General features: G+C 31.7%; 1 protein-coding gene and 1 non-coding gene across 3 annotated transcripts; both read left to right on the top strand.

The window, feature by feature from the left end:
* Nucleotides 1–10,207: 10,207 nt before the first annotated feature.
* Trnas-aga lies at nucleotides 10,208–10,289 on the top strand. Its single transcript has one exon. It is a non-coding gene; the product is annotated as a tRNA-Ser (tRNA).
* Nucleotides 10,290–15,015: 4,726 nt separating this feature from the next.
* On the top strand, nucleotides 15,016–20,606 carry LOC115243030 (alanine--glyoxylate aminotransferase 2-like). Of its 2 annotated transcripts, XM_029819687.1 has the most exons (10): nucleotides 15,049–15,110; nucleotides 15,708–15,826; nucleotides 16,627–16,726; nucleotides 16,864–16,982; nucleotides 17,109–17,343; nucleotides 18,582–18,675; nucleotides 19,044–19,252; nucleotides 19,365–19,590; nucleotides 19,691–20,089; nucleotides 20,259–20,606. In XM_029819687.1, the coding sequence occupies exons 3-10, from the start codon at nucleotides 16,665–16,667 to the stop codon at nucleotides 20,364–20,366; spliced, it is 1,452 nt and encodes a 483-aa protein (XP_029675547.1). In that variant the 5' UTR covers nucleotides 15,049–15,110; nucleotides 15,708–15,826; nucleotides 16,627–16,664; the 3' UTR covers nucleotides 20,367–20,606. The 2 variants fall into 2 exon arrangements, with proteins under 2 accessions (XP_029675546.1, XP_029675547.1); XM_029819686.1 differs by lacking the exon at nucleotides 15,708–15,826 and having other exon boundaries at nucleotides 15,016–15,110.
* Nucleotides 20,607–23,043: the final 2,437 nt, after the last annotated feature.

The raw sequence follows: 23,043 nt of genomic DNA, 5'->3' as shown, positions 1-23,043 counted from the left end.
AGTGTCGTATGCGTTCACGGGCTGGCTACAGTCAACAAGCTCGCTTGGGATAAGATCTCTATACCATGCATCATTGAGGAACCGACCACACATCAGCTACCACCGCCTCATCAACATCAGATGATCGCCGGACTACCAGGACCATCCGCATGGCAAGAACCAGCTGATGGCCGTGGTTCTTAGAGGATCAATATCAGAGATGAGCGAGATTTATCTTAAGTTTAGTTAATGTATATTTAGAAACGCATAAGTACACATATTCTAGAATTGATGAAGATCAAGATGAGGACGAATATGAGTTAGATTAATTTAATAAAGTAACATATTATATAAAGTTTTTATAACAAACAAATTAAATATATTTATATAAAATTATATTAGTCATTTTTTATATTGACTTAATAGGTATCAAAATATTGTTGTGTTTTTAAACACGATAATAAAATGAGATGAGAACAATTTTATATTGAATAGATTTGATTTCAAAGATATTATGACCTCAAATGCATTAAATATATAAATCTTAGAAAGTTAGTATGATAATATATAATCATATACTACATCTAATATAAGAAAGAGAAAAAGAAAAAGTTATTTAAAAAAATATAAAATTTTCTAGGTAGATAAATTGTAACTTACTAGTTATTTACTCGTAAGTAACTCTAAACTTAAAATCTAAAGAAATACTTTGCCTATACCCTATGACTTGCTCGCGCATTTAATATGCCTCAAAATCAGAATATGAAATTTGATTCATGTTTATTAATATACACATCACTTTATGCAAAAGATACATTTGTATGAAAATTTCACTATGCGAGCAGCATATATGTAAAACTTAAATTCCATGCTTATATACATATACTAAGCTTTTCTACTTATTCATATTTAAATAATGAACATGATATTAATGAAACCATATATGAATTAGGTTAATCTAGTGTGTGTGTATATATATATATATATATAGTAGAATATAAGCAAAGCATTTCTTTAGATTAAATTAGATTACTTATGAATAAACTTTAACAATACACTAATTTTTTTGAGAAACTTACATATTTCAAAAGATTATAATCAAATTCATATTAGAAAAAAATATTTTATTTTAATTTGTTTCTTTGCTATCATATTTTTTATATCTGTTTATCATTTTTATATCTTCATGGACAAAAAGACGTGTATGTAGAATAATGATGATTATTACTTTTTCTAAATGATTGTTATGGGTTCGAAATGATCAAAAAATAAAACGGTGATTCTACAAAAGTATATTTTTTGCATAAAATAGTATATTATGTTAAACAATTTGATATCTATTAAATCAGTATAATATTGTTACAAAGATTTTATAATATGATATATTATGTGCTGTGCTAAAAATTTAACATTTGTATAAATTATATAACACATTCTGCAGTAATATAATATCTATGAAATTACAAATGTCATAATGCTGCATTTGTTGCAGAATAGTACGCGATCATATATTATTGCTCGAACAATAAAATCTATATAAAGATAATGAAGCATTGAATGCACTGATTTATGGAAAGCATAAAATAATTGCATAAAATAATATATATTAAATTATATATTACAATATAATATATATTAAAAATTGCACTCTTTCTCGTTTTAATTTTATTAGACGCGACTAAAATTTTTTACCTAATTGGAATTAAAATTATTAAGTTGCATAAAGGAATGATTTTATATATCCTACATACATACAATGATTCCTTTGCATAATTCTTTCTTTTTTCTCTTCTTCTCTTTTATTCTTTTTCATTCTTTTTTCTTTAAAAAATTATAATCATATGAAGCATAGTATAAAGTTTCCATTACCGATTTTTTTATCTAACATGGGTTAATTTGTTCACTTATGATATTGGGATACATCAGGATGAAAAATTCATGATATCAGTCAACAGTCTATAATTTTACTATTTTTATATTTTAATATATGAAAAAATGTATATAGAATGATGATTACATGATTTGCGATCTGATTATATGAAGAAATAATAAAACTGGCTTAAGACATTTTTTGCATAAAGTGATACGCATATATTAACATATTATTATTTCTACATCCTGATATTTCAAAATATGAATGTAGAATGATGAATATATAGATAATCTGATTCAATATATAATTAAACGATTAAGTTGATCTACGAAAGCATTTTTTGTACAAAGTGACATATATATTATATTAATATATAACATGATAGAAAAATGAAGCTAATTTATCATATTTGTAAGCAACTCATCAAACATGTGGGACTATTTTAGGCAGTCTATAACGATTTCACAATAAATAGAAAGTTTCAATGCAATTATAAGAAAATAGGATAAGAAAAATATTATTTTCGGATTGATTCAGAGAGTTTGTATACTTTCAAATATATAAGGCATATATGAGTTTTAAAAAAAGCATTTTATAATTATAATTTTTTTTGCAAAATAGAGAAAAAACAAAGAAGAGAAGAAAAAAAGATGGAAAGCATAAAGATAGAAGGGAATAAAGGAAGGAAAATTATATAAATAAAAAATTATAAAAATTGGAAAACTATATATATAATTTATTAGATTTATAATATAACAATTTTTTTAAATATAATTTAAAAAAAGTATTATATTGCTAAGTTTTTATACCAGACAAAAATATAAAATTTATAAATTAAGTAAAATTAGATTGAGTATATGAATAAATTTGAATAAATTTAATATATGCTGTAGCAAATAAATTTTTATGCGAACTCCATTGAATGCATTAATGAATATTGGCGCACATCAAAATTTAGACACAATTTATATAAAGATATGGTACATAATTGATTATAAATTACGGATGTTTAAATTATATTTACTTAAAATTTTCTTTAATGTATCACTTATATGCGATACATTAAAGAATAAGCAGGGTAAAACTTGGATGCGAGTCGTTTGTCATTGCTCGTCGTTCATTATTTGTTGGATTGATATGTACTCATCTTTATATTTTTACACTTAGACATATTAATGTACAACAAGCCTTACTTCGCTTGAATTTGCATTAATGCGGACTAGTGCATTCTCAAGCGAATTTACATTATTTTAAATTTTACATACACATATATACATATATGTATGATATATATATATATATATATATATATATATGTGACTCCCATGATCAATCAGAAATCATGAAGTATGCTAAACATGTGCAATGTGCATGTATCCTAATCAAATAAAGATCGAGGTATATTGATCACCAAAAATTCTACATATACATCTTTATGTAAATTTGTATACTATCTAGTTATTATATATTTGAATGTGCGTCAATACGAACTAACGCATTTTATAAAATTCGCATAAAAATTTATTTGCTGTAGTATCATTCTACGTACATGCTTTTGTATATCAGGAAAAACTCACTGTATATAGAAAAAACTCACTCATACATTCAATCTAATTTTATTGATTTGTGCGAGTCACAAAGTAAATATATATAAAACTTAAGGTAATGGTTTGAATTCTTTTGTACGCATTATCGCCTATTAATGCGCACTCTAAAGCTTGTTATAAATATTAATGTGCTTAAATGCAAAAACATAAAAATGAATAGATATTAAGCTATAACACTGGATTATACAATTTTTTTGCATGAAATGACGATGTATTATATTAACGGTTAAAAATCAAAATACATGTTTGGACTCCTGTTGGACGGGTAGAAAATCACCGAATCATACGGCGGAGCCATTTTCTTAGTTAATTTCACTTTCTGGCTGCGCAATTAGATAGGAAATTTTATTTTTATCGATAGATAGAATTAATTTTTCTCTTATTTTATTTTTGTAAACAAATGACAGTAAAGTAAACGATGGTAAAGTCTTCTTTCCGATTTTTCCTTTTTTATCCTATTATGCTATATATAATATTCGCTTTCTATTGTATCGTAGATTTACACATTATTCTATATCTGACCGTAAAATATTTTCGTTTGTCATTATTGACAATCCGAAAAATGATCTCTGTAATTTTTAAATTAAAATAAAATATTTGAGATATAAATAAAGAAAAAAACTTACAGTCAACATATCACTTTCAGATTTGAGCCACCTACCCATGCAACATATACCGCGTCCTATAAAATGCAATACAACTGATTAAGATTTATCTATCTTTACTTTTCTTTTCGTTCCTTTCTTTTGGCATATATATATATTACATTTCGTTTTTTTTTTTAAGAGTTTAGATGAAAATGTTATGATATTTTTATTTCTTTTTTATTAAAGCAAATTGACATATTGGTGGCTCGTCAATGATAATTATAAATCTATTGGTATGTATCTTAGTTTTATTATAAATTACCCTTAAAATACTTGTTAAGCTATTATAGGAAAAATGAAGAAAGAAAAAGTTTTTCATTGCTTACATTAAATCTGCGTGATAGCCTAAGTGAATTATAAAGATTAAATGATTAAATACAGCGACATAAATGATAAGAAGGAAAAAGATTTATTTTCACTATGTAATTAAAAGCTATAGCACGTGAGTGACACGCCGCGCGAAGTGTATTACGATAAAGATAAATAATTGTTATTGTTTTTAGTATGTGAACTCTAAACAGTGCCTCGTCAAAATCTATGTGAAGTCCTTTTCCGCAAATCGAGAGATGTCTAGTGTCTATATAATTCGTCTCTACGATATTGTTTACTGTCTGTTATTCTGTATATTCTTCGTCGATCCTATATGTACGACTATATCATTCGAGATAGAAAAGAAACTAACATAGGTTCAATTTTAGAAATAACATCGATGTGAGTAACTATCGAACGATTAGTATAAATTCGTGGATTTAGAATCGTATATGTATACGAAAAGTGTACACTATCTCAAATTTGTGCTAACAAGCAACTAGTCTGACTAATCTGACTTTCTTAATCTAACATCAGTCTAGGATGATTGACACGTTCGTAAAAACGCTGAAAAAGAAGCAAGAACGGCATTTAATTTCCATTTCAACACGATATAACACACATCGATGATGCAGCTTGTATTTTTGCGTATTCTTCATAATGTTGTTTGAGACAGCATTAAGAAAAATTTAGTGCGACTAGATACCCGTAGATATAATAGAGAGATGCGTCGTCATGTAGGCTCAACGCGTACGCGAAAAACAAATGTTTTAAATGGCACTGCCACTAATTAACGATATCTTGACAGTGATTGCAATTAGCAATACTAAGTGTTAACGATATTGCGTTGCGACGTTGAGACTGCAGGCGACAGACAGATGTATCTTCGTGATCACAAAGTTAAAGCTACGCTTCAGCGCAGATATTTTCAAAGTAAGATATAATTATAGTCTCCTTCTTTACCTCTCTTTTTTATTTTTCCTTTAACATTTTTATATGTAAAAATTTCACGCTCTTTAAAAGATTGACGCTAGCCGTCTATAAGTCAATATAAATAGATTATTGCTAGAATGAAAACTAATTTTGAGACTATAATCTTAATTTGCTAATGATTTGTATGATTTTAAATATATTTTAATTTTCATTTATGAAAACATAATTCAAACAATATTCTTTGATCAACGCCATCGGTTTTACTCGTCATTAAACTGCTATCGATTCGATTAGCGAAAGATAACAAATAGGAAGAGATTGATGACGCTAATTTTATGAAGCAGCGATAAACACAATCTCAGATTAGTGAAAGATAAACTCATTAATTTTAGCTATCAATAATGATAGAATTTATTGGATACCGTCGATATTATTTTCAATAACGCGCTGCATCTTAATTGTCGTGATATTAATTACACAGACAGTTGACAATGTTGTACAAATACTTCGCGTCGTGATTAATAAGCGGGGATTTTACTCGGACAAAGAAAACGCATGTGTTTTATTCGTAGATTTCTTACGTATTAAACGATATCTCTAGTAAATGATCCACGAGAAAGGAAACGCGTCATCGTAGTATTTTCTCTAGATATGACATTTGCGTGTTACACGTATAATCGATAATGATATCGTAGTCGTAGATTAGTCTCATTAGCCTACTTATGATTAGAAGATTTTTAGCAGTAGAAATTATAGTCTACACACACATACACACACACAATATTTCACGAAGAGAGGACACACTTAAGATGAGGGAAATGTCGTTCTTCAACGCGATGGTTATATACACATATACTAGATGTATTTATAGATGCGAATATATATATATATATATAGAATGCTAGAATCTATTGTCTATTTTACGTATCGCAAGTTAAGACGATATTGCACTAGCGTACTTTATTTTGGTATATAAGTCGCGTGAATGATAAAAGGAGAGACTGTATTCATTCTCTATTTTTTTTTTATTTTTATGTTGTAAAATGACATTCACTCAAACAATTTCATTTCAATTTATGACACACGTTTATAAAATATGAATTTATAAATATGCTTGTACGCGCGCGCGCGTGAAAAATTTTGCGCGAACGCAAATGCAGTAGACTTTGGTGTAAAAGACTCATGTTTCTAATGAAAGAAGAAAAAAGTCTCCAGGAACATAATCGCTAATAATTCTATACGATTATTGTGAATTAATTGTTTAGACGAATTTTCGAATAAAAAAAGTAGAAAGTTGGACTAATCTTTACGTTAAATTGAAAATATCAAAATTGATTATCTGAAAATAGAAGGAAAAGGATCGTATATAAAAAAAGCGAGTTTCTCGAATAAGAGGTATCATTGTGATTTTGTTGTGATTTTAATTCTTTATGAAGAGTTTCGATAATAACTTGATATCATTGAGAGATATAACACTTTTTCTATGTGTGACATTTTAATTTTGTCACTTTATTCTTATTGCATATTGAGACAAGTCGCGGATATTATTACTATCACAAAGAAACATACTCTTGTGGAATTTCTAATGACGATCATTTTGCTAAATAAACTTTTCTAATTTTCTAATTAATATAATTTTTTCTATTGTACATATCGATAGAAAGATATACAACAGTTATAATAATTAATTAACTTTCGATAATATTTAAATTGCAGCGGCTTTTGACTTTTGACACAACTATACTATTTTCTAAAATTTTCTTTATCAGTTCTATCATTACTTTTCCAATTACTTGCTCAATTTTTGTTGGATCTCATCAATTTGACGAATGTGCCGATAAATAAAGTATTTTTGACATCAACATATTGACGCATTTTTGTTGCAGTTTAGATAATAAGGCGAAAAAAATGCGAAACGATATGTGTGATATTAAGAAGAGAACATTTGGCATGGCATAAAAATTGCAACAATATCGACGATATTCCTATATCGACGTAAGGATTACAAGTGAATGAAGAACGCATTCCGAAACAAAGTCTTTCCCATTTTTCTACTGATAGTAGAAAAAGCGTATCTTTTTTTTTTTAATGGCACCAATAGCGACACAAGATATGGACGTTTCTAACGATATAAATGATAATTGAGGGCAATTGAGTGCAAGTGCGCTAAAATATATGTGTATAAGAACGCATTCCGAAACAAAGTCTTTCCCATTTTTCTACTGATAGTAGAAAAAGCGTATCTTTTTTTTTAATGGCACCAATAGCGACACAAGATATGGACGTTTTTAACGATATAAATGATAATTGAGTGCAAGTGCGCTAAAATATATGTGTATGGATAACATGTGTTTAGTAAATTAATACGTATTCTTTTATCCCTATCATTACTACAAAAATATTCACAACACGTTCCAATAGCGATATATAATATAATATATAATACTATTTTTTACAGCTTTGTTAAGCGTAATAATTTCTATTTTTATTATTCAGGATTTGTTTAAGTTACGTACAGTCTTCTCTCTTGAGAGAATCTAGAAATAATTTTCAGCGTTAAAACAGGCTCTTAATCCTTTTGTGAACCTTGAGAAAATGATTATTATTCCCATATATTTCCCATACAATTGACTCGAAAATATTGGCCATACTATTTTTATCTATATCTTTATTATGTAACATGGATACACATTTATCGTTCGGAGATATATTACGACATATTTCTATATTGTAAATAGGGCCGTGTTGCCGCTCGATCGCGATTACGAGGGACACGACATTTCTCTCTTAAGCAGTATAGAAGATTTAGCGAAATCGCGAAATTCGATTGCGCCAAGTATATTTTTCGAGGATGACGAGTTTTCAGAGATTTAACAAAAATTTTCCCCTGTTCGGAAAGTCGAGTCCTTGTCGTGGTACGATCCTGCGACATCGTAGTAGTCGATCGATTATTTATTGAAAAATACGCGATTTTTCAGATATATCAAGAACAAAGCAGTGTTTTGCGGAGATGTCGAGCATAACAATTCTACGAAAATGATACGTGCCATTTATTAAAGATTTGACATGAGCCGTAACATCGATTAGTCAATTTACTAATGTGCAACTATAATTCGGCTATGGATCAAGTCTCGAAATTTTCAGAGAAAAGCGATTTCTCTTTGCTCTCCGCATCGCTGCACTCATCTATGATATAAATACACATATACAGGGCGTCCGAAAATTCGCGAAACACCCTTTAAGGGAAGGTAGAGGGTGTTATCCTGAACAGAAAAGTCATGTAACATTTTTTCTATAACGCTTCATAAAGGAGTTATTATTGAGTAAAGTCTGGTCAATCAGCGCCGACTTTACTCAATAATAACTCCTTTATGAAGCGTTATAGAAAAAATGTTACATGACTTTTCTGTTCAGGATAACACCCTCTACCTTCCCTTAAAGGGTGTTTCGCGAATTTTCGGACACCCTGTATACGCGTTGATTGTGTAAAAATTGATCACGTCGTTGATTGACAATTAAAATTAAATTTTGCGTTTTTGTATCTCGAAGAAATTTCCTCCAGATTTTCAATCTGAAATCTCTTATCCATTTTACAGAAAAATGTTGTCGAAAAAAAATGTTTTAAAAATATTAATTTCGTGCATATATCAAGGCTTCTGAAGACTTAATTACAGATTTAAATATGTGATGTAGGATAGGTCTAACATTTCCGATTGCGAGAGAAAAAAGGAATAATTTTTTTACGAACCTCGGTTTCTTATTTATAAACCACTAATGGCAATTATTTAAGATTGTTGAACGATGATGTACGCATCCCATGCTATACAATTATCTGGCACGTGCGTATAAGCTGTTAGGCCTATCTTGCTCTCGATCAACGACACTGTTATTTGATATATACATATATATATTCGTCATGACTATCGTATAATATATCAGGTTTCTTCAGAGAGGTCATTGAGTAGAGCGTAGAATTTTTCATCTTCTAAGTGTTAAATGACGAGAAAAATATTTTATAAGTACGTATATATACATATATAAATATATATCACATAAGGGCACATTATATATACGCGTGTGTGTATGTAATATATACTATAAATATATATCCAAATATACACAATTTCACGTCGTCGTGGATGTATTGTTATAGATTAATTGCGTAAAGAGAGGCGGCCCCCCCCTTCGCTCTCTACATAATTGGAAAAACGGGGCCACTCTCGTTTACTCCACTACGGAACACACGCATAAGAGTATATAAATATATAAATAAATATATATAAATCTGTCATTATATTCCCGCTAAGATACTTACTATTATGGCTATTATACGGCATGATAATCGTGAATGTTGTGGAGTGGATCTATTTATGAATCCGTCGATCGTTAATGTAATCAAACGTGTTCTGTGCGTGACTTTTAATAGAACACTTTAAAATTGATTCTTGCATTTCTTCCTCCCTCTTCCTTCTGGCTCGCTTTAACATTATTTAGAAAATACAATGGAAATTAGCACCTTTTGAATATGTTGCAAGGATAAATAAGAAAATAACCAAGAGAATATTTGCTTCTTTACATAATAATTTTGTACGAGTTTATTTAATTTTTGAGTTGAAGATAAAATTATTACAAGCTTTACTTATATTCTTTTTTAAGATTGTGAATGAAATATAAATTTTGTTAGAAAAAATTACATAATTAAAACAAATCGTGTATGCATGCATTACATGTTCGCGCAAGATATGAATCAGAAAATGTGCATGTTATTTATAAAAATAAAAAAATATAAAAATTGGTTTATCGAAAAAATATGTCTATAGCTTACCATGAAACGATGAAGATGACAAGAAATTGCCGTAGCAGTCGTGGCCGAGTGGTTAAGGCGTCTGACTAGAAATCAGATTCCCTCTGGGAGCGTAGGTTCGAGTCCTACCGACTGCGAAAGTTGAATGACATAATTTTTTGCGCTTTTTTTTTATATATCCAACAATTATCGATAATATAAACGATATATATTATACTTTATATATTTTATTTTTATATAAAAAACATGTAATGCGATGATATAGGGTTTTTCATAATAGCGACATCCGTTATCAATGCATTAAGAAATGTTTGTGTTACGACAGTGCACGATTAGCTCTTGTGTCAATGTGTCGTATTTATCATATCGTCACAAATTATCTGCGTTTTTCTTTGTCGAGATAATTCTTATCCAAATCGAATAAAATATGTAGGAAATCGCAGTGCTACGAATGAAACGGTTAATCAATCATCAAACAGGCGGAAAATAATAATGAATTATAAAGGAGAGGAATAGATGCAAATCTCTGTTAATCGAGGGAAAATAGGACGATTTTGTCCTATTTTCGAATTTTGCCCCATGTGTTTGCAATCATAGATAAGATCAGGATATATTATTCACCATAATGTTCTGTGTATCAACGTTATAGAAAGCTATTACGCAACTATTTCTATATATCACGCAGCCAATTGAATGGTAATAGATTGCATAATAATTTCTCGACTTGGAGTACACGTGTACTTTGACGTAGCAGCATGTTTAATATTTTGTTTTGACACGTATCTAATCGACGAGAAAGAAATTATTGTGATCGAAACATGAAGATCGCAAGAGCTATTTTTTATTTTTTCGCTGCAAATAATGTCGTAAGCTTGAAATTTTATCCGGAAAACTATGTTGATCGATCGATCGAAAAATTCTTAAGATCAATCGTGTGTCAGGACGTAATTATCAGGATTCAGAAGTGCGATATTTATTCGGGACGTATGCTCGATCTCGTCGCCCAGAGTGTAATCACCACGTGGCCGTCGCAGATTTTTGTCTTTGGATTTGACATTCAGCCATGGAACAAGGCTTCTTCCCGCACTCTATTGATTTATATCTATGCATCGAACGATGATATTACATACGCAGAATTGAACGTCACGATAAAAGACGTCTATTCGATATCCTATGCGAAACACATGCCGAAACTCTTGCTTATAATTAATTCGAGCGAGCGCACGTTGAACGCACAACGACAGCTCGAGTATTTATGGAAATTTAAATTCCTTGACGTGATTATTCTGGAAGTATCCTTTCCCTCAAAGTACTCGGAGCCGGTCTTCGCGGCGGTGCATTATTTCAACGGATTTAGCAAAAATTACACGAGATTGACCGTATATGACGACAGTATCGATTGGTATCCGAAGTTGCGAAATATTTACGGCGATACATTTAAAGTAAAGTTCGAAGAGATATGGAGTCCTTACGGTAGCTTAGAGCCAGGAAACGGCATGGTCGGCGGTCTGGCCAAAGCATTCTCGGACGCGTTGTCGATCGCCGTAAACGGCACGGTGGTAAACACGTACTCTGTGGATGAAAGCAATATGATCTACAAAGCCGAGCTCATGTACAAGGATGAGTATAACGCGGACCACGACCACAGCGTAGCCATCGGCGAGGATAGGGTTTGCCTATTAATTCCAATTCTGCCGGCGGAGGTTCTGATCGACTTTTGGCCGATCATCGTCACGATCCTGATCGGTGTCTTCCTGGCGGCGATCGTGTGGTGCGCCTCGACGATTCTGAGAGTCAGCGAGCAAGCTCGCAATCCCTTGAACACCATCGCCTTGATCCTCGGCTTCTCGCCGTATCACGTATCCCAAACTCTCGTGGAGAAGATGTTATTTGTCGCCACAGTGATAACGGCTGCAGAGTACACAGCTCTGTTTCAAGCGGAGTTGTTTGCGTTTGTAATAGAATTCTCGGCCGAGATGCGCGTGTCCAGTTTCGAGGATCTATTCGCCACGGGGCTCGAAGTGGTAGCCCCCAAGATGGTGTACGACGAGCTCGCGGCGAGCGATAGTCTGCCTTCCGGATTAATGAGAAGATTCACATCTGTCGAGGAAAAGGAGAAAATCTCCGTAGATATCTCCAGGGCGTATTTTACAACCGAGATGGATGGCAAACTGCTGGAGACCATGATCCTGAGCAATAAGGGCGAACGACTTTTCAAAATCTCCGATCTGTGCATTTTGTCGCACTATCGCGTGCATACAATCCCGTTAAAATCGGCTTTCAAGAACGAAATTAATTGGGCGTTGCTGACGCTAATGGAGTACGGTCTCGCGGAGAAGCACGCGGAAGATTTCTGGAAAGATATTGTGACGAGAAAGGAAAACGAAATCATTCTTAGCGATCATTCTATATACGTCGCTTTTCTCGTTATTCTCGTGGGTTACGCGATATCGCTCATCGCATTTGCAGGGGAATTAATATCCAACCGAGTCTAGAAACGCAAGCATCCGTTTCACGCTAAATATTCACGAATTATTGCATGTTAATAGAAATGTTGAAGTAGCCCAAAATTAACTCTACAAATAAAAAAGCACATCAATTATATTTGTTTTCAGATATACTTATCCTTAGAAAGTATTTCAGAAATGTTGTAATGAAGAGAAACTAATAAACATTTTCGAAGATCATATATCTAAGTTTTTAGATGACCTATTTCACAATTATAGATATATAATCTTATCTTTTATCATATGCCATTGTTTATTGTACTGTACAAAGTTGTTTAAAAATCTAATTTCTTATACATATTTTCGTAGAGAAAAAAATTGATTTAAAACAGATGAAAGAATCGGCAGGTTAAAGAGAAAAAGTAAAATGAAAATAGATAATATCAGATATTTAATATATGAATTTGTGTATGTAACATATGAAGCTCTTCACTTCAATGGTGCGATAATATTTTTTTTTTAATGGAACGGTCAGTAGATCATCGATTGTAAATCCTTAAACAGATGAAAGAATCGGCAGGTTAAAGAGAAAAAGTAAAATGAAAATAGATAATATCAGATATTTAATATATGAATTTGTGTATGTAACATATGAAGCTCTTCACTTCAATGGTGCGATAATATTTTTTTTTAATGGAGCGGTCAGTAGATCATCGATTGTAAATCCTAGTCAGTAGTAGTCGACTAAAAGAGGCATGTCTCGCTTCTAGATTATTGTCTCATATGAAAGATATATATTATATATAGTATCATATATAGTATCAGTTGTGACGCAACAAATAAGATCACGTCGCATTGAGGTTGTGCTTCATTCGCGCCAATAAAATCTTGCAAAACAATTTGCAATTTGCATTTCGCTTAAGATTTGACACCAATGAGACAGTAAAAATATACCGGGCAACTGGCACGGCGCCAGTCTGTGATATCGCACGATAAACATTTGGCCTTTTTGCTTTTCTTTCTTTTTTTTTTTGCGAAATGTTACGAAACATTAATGCGATTAAATTTATTTTCACCACCATAATCAATGGTCGACTTATGTACCAACATATATAATCAATGGAATAAGATTGTGCAATAGATATCTACATGTATAAGTCTGATAATAATGAGATAATTTATCCTTCTCGTGAGAAGGAAAAAAGGAAGGAGGAAACAGAAAGACATAGATAAGTAAATATAAGTATCATAAAATTTTTCCAGGAAAATGTGATATCACATAAATGTCTTATTGTAATTATTGTAATTATAACTGTACAATTTACTAAAGTAATCCATTATGTTAATTGATTTGAACCATTTGAAAATTATCAGGCGATGAGTTAATAGTGGAATGATACGATGTCGATAAGTTTCTTCGAGTACATTTCCCTTGAGATCGATAGCAAAGATTGTTAGCTCTACGTCCACAGTGGAAGATTTGTAATTGCATGAACGTGACTTATGTTTATCTTAAGCGATATCGCAGGCGTTACAATAGCCGTATCACGCGATCGCTGATGTTGTCTAAATTACATGATAGCGCGTATCGCGTGTCGTGTATTACTATCATCGTCGAAACGTGCCTACTACACATGATTGTCTTCATGATCACGATATTTGCCGATGGATCTGCCAATGGCTTTTGTAATATTAATACATTTTTATTTATAGATCACATCTGAAATATCCGTGAAATCCGCTCACGTGAATATCTTTTAAAGTTTTATAAAAAAGTTAAATTTGTCTTTCTAATATCAGAAACTCTTCTAAGAATAGATTTTCTAAATATATGAACAATCTATAGGTGTGACTTAGAAATTTATCGCACCTAAATTACATGCCTATTTACAATGTTCTTTATCTGATAATTTCTGCTTCGCTTGCGAGTTTTCAGCTGCGAGCGACTGACGAAATGTATTAAAGATCTATTCTGCCAAACCTCGTTCTTAATATCGCCGGTGTGTTTTAGCAAGGTCGTTTTTCTTAAAATAGTTACGATATTATAGAAGCTTGCCGTGAATGCGACTGTCAAATTTCATTTTTATATTCGTAGAACGTTCTGCATTTGTACAACATAAAATAGCGATATAATAAATTTAAGCAAAATTAATTGATGTATCTTCAATAAGATATTCAACCTTAATTTAATCTCTTAGTTTCAAAATGTATCTATATATAATGTTTATCTCATATTGATGTGTTTAATTATGTAATTACTGTACAAACAATAAGTTCTATTGAAATATGAACAATCGGCGATTGTGAATGACGCACGAAAGTGCGTGGGAAGTGGGATGTTGATTATGGAGGGAGTGCCATTGGTCCGACACGCGTGCGCATCCCCGTATTTTTTTACCCCCGCCGATTCATTTCTCTCTATATATGACGTCACTGTTATAGGGTTGCGGCATTACTTTCGGCTGCACTCGCAGTAATCGCAGCGACGGTGACGTCGGACCACGATTTCAGGTACGACATGCACAGAATGTTTTTTGTTATTAATTATTATCTTAATTTTTTATCGAAGTAACATGCATTTTGAAATGATAGATTAAATTTATTTAGCGTATGCTCAATACTGTTTTACGGATACCAATTCGCTGTTAAATTATTATACGTGTTTTCTTCTTTTCATAAAAGTTTACAGTGTAAAATTATTTTCTCAATTTTTATTAGCTTTTTATCTTTAAAAAAACAATATTAGAAACAGATTATCTCACTTTTCATTCGTTGCTTTTTTTCTTTGGTAAAAATATCAAAGAAATTCATTGCTTCTTTAAGTGTGAAAAAATTCCGAGTTATTTTTTCTCTACAGATAAAAAATTGAATATTATCTACTATGTTATACAATTATAGTATTGATTATGCGATAAATGTAACTGTAAAATATAATATAAAAATAATTTTTTAACAAAAGATTAAAATAAATGAATCTCTTATTCGGAGAGATTAATGATTCAAAAACTTTGCAAAAATTAGTGGAACATTTACATTTTACTTTCTACACATGTATATATTATATAAAGCATTTATTATAGCTCTTTTCTTGCAAAATTTATTTTGCAGTGCGAGGTCACGCGCGAGGCCACATACGGAAACATTATATACTTACACATACTAATCACTTATCACACAAGCACTTATCAGCCACCGGAAAATTACTCTTTGAATCTCCTATCTTATTTGTATGTACTTACTTATTGTTTTAGACTTTTGTTTCTATTACCGCATTTTATTTTTATAACAAAATTTTTGATATATTTGGAGTCGATTATTTTTTAGCGAAAATATCGAGATACATTGTAATAATAACTTTTACAAAATTACAAACAATTGTGAAAAAAAGTGATTTTTATGAATATTAGAAAGTCCGAAAATAGATAGCAAAACTATATTTTTCAGCTAATTTCAAATAAAATTTACTTTAACTTTATATTTTAATATAGGCTTATAAAATTTTATTATATGTTTATAAAAATACATGATGCTAAAAATTAGAAAGTTGTAATAACTTATAATGTTTCTCACCATCTTTTTATTATAAAAAGATCGATACCAAAAATTGATCAAATATCTTATTGTTAGTAACGCAGACTCGACATTACAGATTTTTCTAAGTATTTCATAAATTTAACGATACATAAGCAGTGGTTACGACACAATATAATGTTCTATGTGTGTGAAAATGATTTCATTTATGTTATCAAAGGAGCCAAAAAATGGCATATAAATTAGTCGCGATAAAAATTTTTATCATTCCCGTTTCCTTATCATTAAACATGGTTTAAGTATCGGAAAAATTGGATAATGCGTGCATCTTTCAATATATTTAGTCCGATAATATTATAATTGACTCAGAAAAGAACTCACGACGAGATTATATGTTAGAAACGTAAAATATTGCACAATCGTCAATTGATATGATAAGCCAAATTCTTTTTTACTAAATTATTTATAAAGCTGCAAAGATTATTGTATTTTGCAGATATTAATAGCATCAGTAATTTGGCAAAAAGTTCTACTATGGAGTCTTTAGAACAAATGCCAAAATCCGATACTATAAGACTTCGCGATCGTCATATCGGGTAAGTAAGATTTAAACTTTAAACCAACAGCATATACATAACAGATACATAACGAAATATTTTGCTTCTGATTCAACGCACTTTAAATTTCGAGAAAACAGATAAACAATAATTTTAGCGACTTATTTTAATTCCAGACAGTCGTGTAAGCTGTTTTATAAGTCGAATCCATTAAAAATCGTGAGGGCTGAAGGGCAATATATGTACGATGAGAAGGGCAATCGATACTTGGACTGCATAAATAACGTCGCGCATGGTATGTATTTTTTTAATTTTTAAGAATTCGCGTTGAATTTTATTATGCGTTAATAGCGAACACAATAATTGCAAATTTTTAATGTAATGCAGTTCTCTTAATTAACCTGAATTAATCCGTTTGCAGTTGGCCATTGCCATCCGGATATCGTGCGAGCCGGGCAGGAACAGATGGCCTTATTGTACACCAACAATCGTTTCCTTCACGATAACCTGGTGATATGCGCAAGTCGGTTAGCATCACTCTTGCCGGAGCCGCTGTCCGTCTGCTTCCTGGTGAACTCCGGGAGCGAGGCTAACGATCTCGCTCTCCGTCTCGCTCGGACGTACACAAAGTGCAAGGATGTCATCACGTTGGATCAGTAAGTTTCTCCTTCGCTGTCAGAGCTACTCTACATGCGATATTTCTGTAACATTCTACATTGAGCTCAACGTGCTCCACGTTCCACGTCTGAAATCAAAGTACCGTCGAGCTAACGAGACGAATATGAAAAGAACTTCCATTGTTCATGCCTACTTCGGATCGGACTTCGGTCTTCTTGGCGCAAGCAATTCCGCAGTGTTGGCTCGAATATCTTGGATATTTTAGGCTGCGAACAAACTCGAGCGAGAAAATTCACTGCCGAACTAATGGAATCGATCTGTCTTTTGCTTGTTTGCAGCGTCTTTCCACTCTAAATCGACAGGGACATCGAGCGTCGATGAACACGGAGATCGAGCATATCCAGCAAATTCGGACAAATCGGATGTGGGCATCCGATTCATTTCACCACGGCGGAAATAGTTCACCGCCATAAAGATCTTGTCGCTGTTTTAGGTGGCGTAAGTCTCAAGATGACGTACGTGCTACGTATGATACACAAACTATATTTATTTTCTTCTTCTATCGGTGAGGATGATGTCGCTGAATATTGGACTGGACTTTATCCGAGAGAGAGAGAGAAAGAGAGAAAGAAAAAGAATGTTATAAATGAGATTTGGAAATGTCGAACTAGACAAAGCGAAATCACATCACACAAAGCGAAATCAATCAGATCAACTTTATTAGACGGGTTCATGTATTTGCTAGTATCAGAAATGTATAAAGTCGTGAAAACCATTGTGAGATAGAACTCTTCTCACGAATATGTTATACAGAGCTAAGAGATTGATAATCGTAATAAAATTTTTTACGCGCTTGTGTTCCTATTATCGCAACAATTGTGTTATGGACAGTTGCGCTTTGTCTTATTATCAATATTAATGATTCAGGATGTTGAGAGTCCGCACGAATTAATAATAATTACTTCATATCGTTAATCGAGTTTATGAATGAGTAGTCCCCGGCAACTTTTAGATATCGTAACCACGGTGGGGTCGTTGGCCATCTTCGGTAACAATGGGAACAAAATTAAAAAATTGTATTTTCAGGAACTGTGTGTTTTGACTAAATAAAATAACATTTATTAAAAATATATATTATATATGAGAAAACAGACTATATAATTAATAATCCTCAGAGAATTATGTTATAGCTTTGGAGGGCTTCGAAGAGTTTAGTTTCAATAAAAGGAATGGCCAAAGAGAAAATTTCTGTTTACGTTTGTCTTTTTGCTTTTAGCGCTTATCACGGACATCTCACCACGATAATCGATATCTCGCCGTACAAATTCAACAACCCTAACGGCACCGGCAAAAAGGATTGGGTACACGTGGTAAAGTATCTAGAATGCATCTCGTAAACAATTATATTAAATAGCATAATGGAATCGCGAAAGAAGTTAAATCAACAGCTTGTTATATTGGAAGAAGTTAAATCAACATGTGATGGATGAATTAATATATTTTATAATTAAGGATAAAATTACAACGTTGGTTCAAGAATTCGGCGATCTAGATATCAAGATTTGAAAAAAGCAATGCCGCAAGAAAAAAATTTTTATTAGGAAACTATTTTTGAACTATTTTTATTAGAAAACTATTTTTGCATGTATATCGTCTGTATTTTCGAGAAAAAAAAAGGAGGGAGTCACTATATATATTTCATACATTTTATACATCATTGTGTTTCTCTTTCTCTCAGGCTCCCTGTCCCGATGTGTACCGTGGAAAATATCGTGCCATCGATTACGTGGACGAAGATCTCGGTGTTAAATACGCCGAGGATGTAAAGCAAATCTGCGACGATATCAAAGCCAAAGGACGCGGGGTTTGCGCTTACATCGCGGAAAGTCTCATATCAGTCGGTGGTCAGATTTTACCGCCACAGAATTACTTCCGAAACGCATATAAGTAAGGAGCCATTTAATATATATTTTTTTTTTTTTATGAACACACACGCACATTTACAGTCTTGGAGCAAAAAATATGGCACTGAGAATAAAAGAAATTACTGATTTTACAGGCACGTACGTGAAGCGGGAGGTGTCTGTATCGCGGATGAGGTCCAAGTCGGTTTCGGGAGAGTCGGCACTCACATGTGGGCGTTTCAATTATACGGCGAGGACATTGTTCCAGACATAGTCACGTTGGGCAAGCCCATGGGTAATGGTCATCCCGTTGCGGCTGTCATTACTACGCCTGAAATCGCGCGCAGCTTCCGCGACACTGGAATTGAATACTTCAACACGGTTAGTCCGTAAAAATAAAAAAATATCGATGTCCGTTAGTCAAAATATGTTTGAGAAAAAATAAGTTTTTTTATACTAACAGTACACTCGTTCATTTTAGTACGGTGGCAATCCCGTATCCTGCGCGATGGCGAACGCGGTGATGGAGGTCATAGAACGCGAGAACCTTCAGGAGAACGCCTTGCATGTAGGCAACCATTTAATCGCGGAATTGGAGAAATTGGCGAAGCGACGAAAGATTATCGGCGATGTACGCGGTGCTGGATTATTCGTAGGCATTGAATTAGTCCGCGACAGAATTAAGAGGATACCGGCGACTGCGGAGGCGAAACACGTTGTATCCAGGATGAAGGAGAAAAAGATCCTTGTCAGCAGTGACGGACCTGATAACAATGTTCTGAAATTGAAGCCGCCAATGGTCTTCTCTATTGAGAATGTCAACCATTTCGTATCTGTTCTCGATGAAGTACTCGAAGAAGTCGATATCGATTTCGGCGAGGTGATTTGCATTTTATATATTTACATAAAAATATATCAACAATTATAAATATTTTTATTAAGGCAACATGTGTCTTTTATCATAATACAAAATTTTTATTTAAAGTAAAATAAATTTTTTAAATTGAATATGTGTACGCAATTTCCAACTCACTTAATAATTGTTTCAGGAGCCGGAAACTACTACAACTATTATCAAAGCAACGATCTCCTCCATAGAAGTCGATACAAACACCGCAGTGAACAGCGGAAATTCACTACTTGTTCGTGCTAATTAATAATATAATCTGCAAATATTGCAAATACAAAATTTTTAGTAATTTTATATGTATAAAAAGTATTATTATTTTTAAGATAATTAAGATAAATGTTATTGTGCTTATCATACATACACACATATAGTATATATATATAACTTCATCAAAAACATATATATAAATAACATTTAGAATTAGTTTATGAAAAGAAGACAATATACTCTTTTTTTCTATTTAAGAGATCTTATAATATATATAATATATATAAATAAATATAATTTTATATGAACAAAGTTATTTATTGATTTTATTCCTCTCTAAAATAAAATTCAATTTAACTTGTCATTAATATAATAAATGTTAACGTGTACACGGTGTCTTTAAAATATTTCATTACACTTTACATTAACCCCACTAATTGTACTGATAAAAGAAATTGTATAAAAATAACAAATTTTTTTCTTGTCAAGTTATAATTCAATAATTTTCAAATACAGATATAGATATTATTAAAAGTTTGCTACGCTCTAAACTATTAAAAATTGTTTAAAATTAATAAATATAGAAGATTTTGATTTGAAAAATTAGAAATTAAAAATTAGTCAAGACCCGCTTTTAATAAAGAAAACTAGAAGCATAATACAGCCTGAGAGACATGAGAATTAGTGTTGCATCTCTTATCATTATTTAATAATAAATAATATTAGTAAAAAGAGAAACAAAATATGATTGTTAATTGCTTTTAACAATATTTTAACGTAGTGATATGTTGTCTGCGATTTCTAATGATTTAATAATACATATTTTACCTTTTATTTTATCTGCATATGTTAAAATTGTTTTATTAACACACAACTGCCAAACGTTTATACATAAAAGAGATACATTCACGGATCTATCTCTGCATAAAGAAATGTCTTCATCAGTATATATATAATTCATAGAATACGTTTTAGGATTCATGGGATAAATTTTAGGTGGTGGTAAGTTTCAACAAGAAAATCAATTTTTGTCAAGCGAAACACGTATCCTCCGACGTGTCCTTAAGGTAGTTGTCTCGCAAATAGCGATCAACAAGAAAAATTTGAAACTTTAACTATACATTAATAAATATGGTATCTACACGTTTATACAACTTAAAAGCAATTGACCGTCCCGAACGCGAGATAATCGCTATCAAAAATTGCACTTTTTATACGTGCCGCATACGCAAAACGTACGAAAATCTCGTATTCTGAATTTTAATAATTAGAAAGAATAACAAGAAAGTGATGAAAAACTAATACAAAGTAGAAGGATACTTTAGGAATTCTATTAAAAAAAAAACCGAAATTATTGACCGTTTAGTTTTAGAAATACAATAATAAAAAGACTTCGCGGTATCATTTCATCCTTGTTGTTCACCGAAAGTTAAACAAGAGCAGATGATGCTCGCGAACGTTGCGGGCATTGACTTGGCAATAGACAGAAATAGTACAGAATGTCCAAAAGTTTTCAATCGGTAACCGTAGGTAGTTGGATGTTTTAACGTTGACTCAGAGTATAAAATTTTGGATTGTACTGTCGCGAGACAACTACTTTAAGAAGCTATGCGTCTCTATTCGAATCGCCTGTGAGATAGACAACCGCTCGTGCGATAGTATTACGTGTGATGTCTGACAATATTAGAGAGTCCACGTTCTTTAAATAAAATTTAAAAAAAACAAAATCAAAATCAAATATGATTCTCTGGTGAGACCTACCACTTTCTGAAGCTTGTTTCATGGGTCCCGAAACATCCTGTAAAAAATTTGATTAAATACATTTCAGAAATATTTTACATCATAATAGTTACATCTTAATATTTCTTATATATATCCAATATTTTCTCCTACGATTACGTAATATTTTCTATAAAAAAGAATTTATTTTAATTTTCTTGCAATCTTGATTGGCTTTATTGAATAATCAAAAATAAAAAGACATTTTTTTTTTATAAATACACACATTGAGGCATACATCATACATCATAGCACATACATCGTATGTGCTTAGAGATTGAAAGCGCATAAAATATAAAAAAGAAAACCTGTATATGCTTCTCTTGCACGTGCAAAAGTTTATCGCAGTTTGAAAAAAGACATAGCAACAGAAATGCATTAACGGAAATATTATTCAAATATAGATTTTTGATCACGTAAACATCATTAGAAAATATCTGTTGACACCGATATCTCGCGACCTGGATCAAAGTTGGATATTTTTAACTTTTGTCTTCCGTTGAAAATATACGATAGTTTCACATTACATCCGCAAATATCTCCTGTTGTGCGTCTTTCAATGCCGTTTTAATGTATGAAAAAAATGCAAAATAAAAAGGAATAAAATAAAATAGCATTTGATGACATAAGACTGTCTGTGATCGTATATGGATGGTCTGCAAATATTAAGTGGAAATTCACCACTTACAGAAAATTATCAGTGACACGTTGCAAATCTATAAATTGCTTTTCTGTTTATTCGACGAAATTAGGTATAACGCAATTGTGAAAAATTGCCGTTTCTATCTAAAGTTACGATTAGAATTAGATAAAAATGAGCAAGATTACACGTGCGCGTAAACACAGTCTATTAAATTTTCATATTAAACATAAAATATTACTAAATAAATATTTTTATTAAATTTAGAATATTAATTAATAAATTTTCATATTAAATT

This window comes from Formica exsecta, unplaced genomic scaffold (assembly GCF_003651465.1).
Source record: "Formica exsecta isolate Colony F162 unplaced genomic scaffold, ASM365146v1 scaffold669, whole genome shotgun sequence".
In the NCBI taxonomy this organism is placed as follows: Eukaryota; Metazoa; Arthropoda; class Insecta; order Hymenoptera; family Formicidae; genus Formica; species Formica exsecta.
Note: the sequence above shows the minus strand (reverse complement) of the source record. Positions and strands in the feature narration are given on the sequence as shown.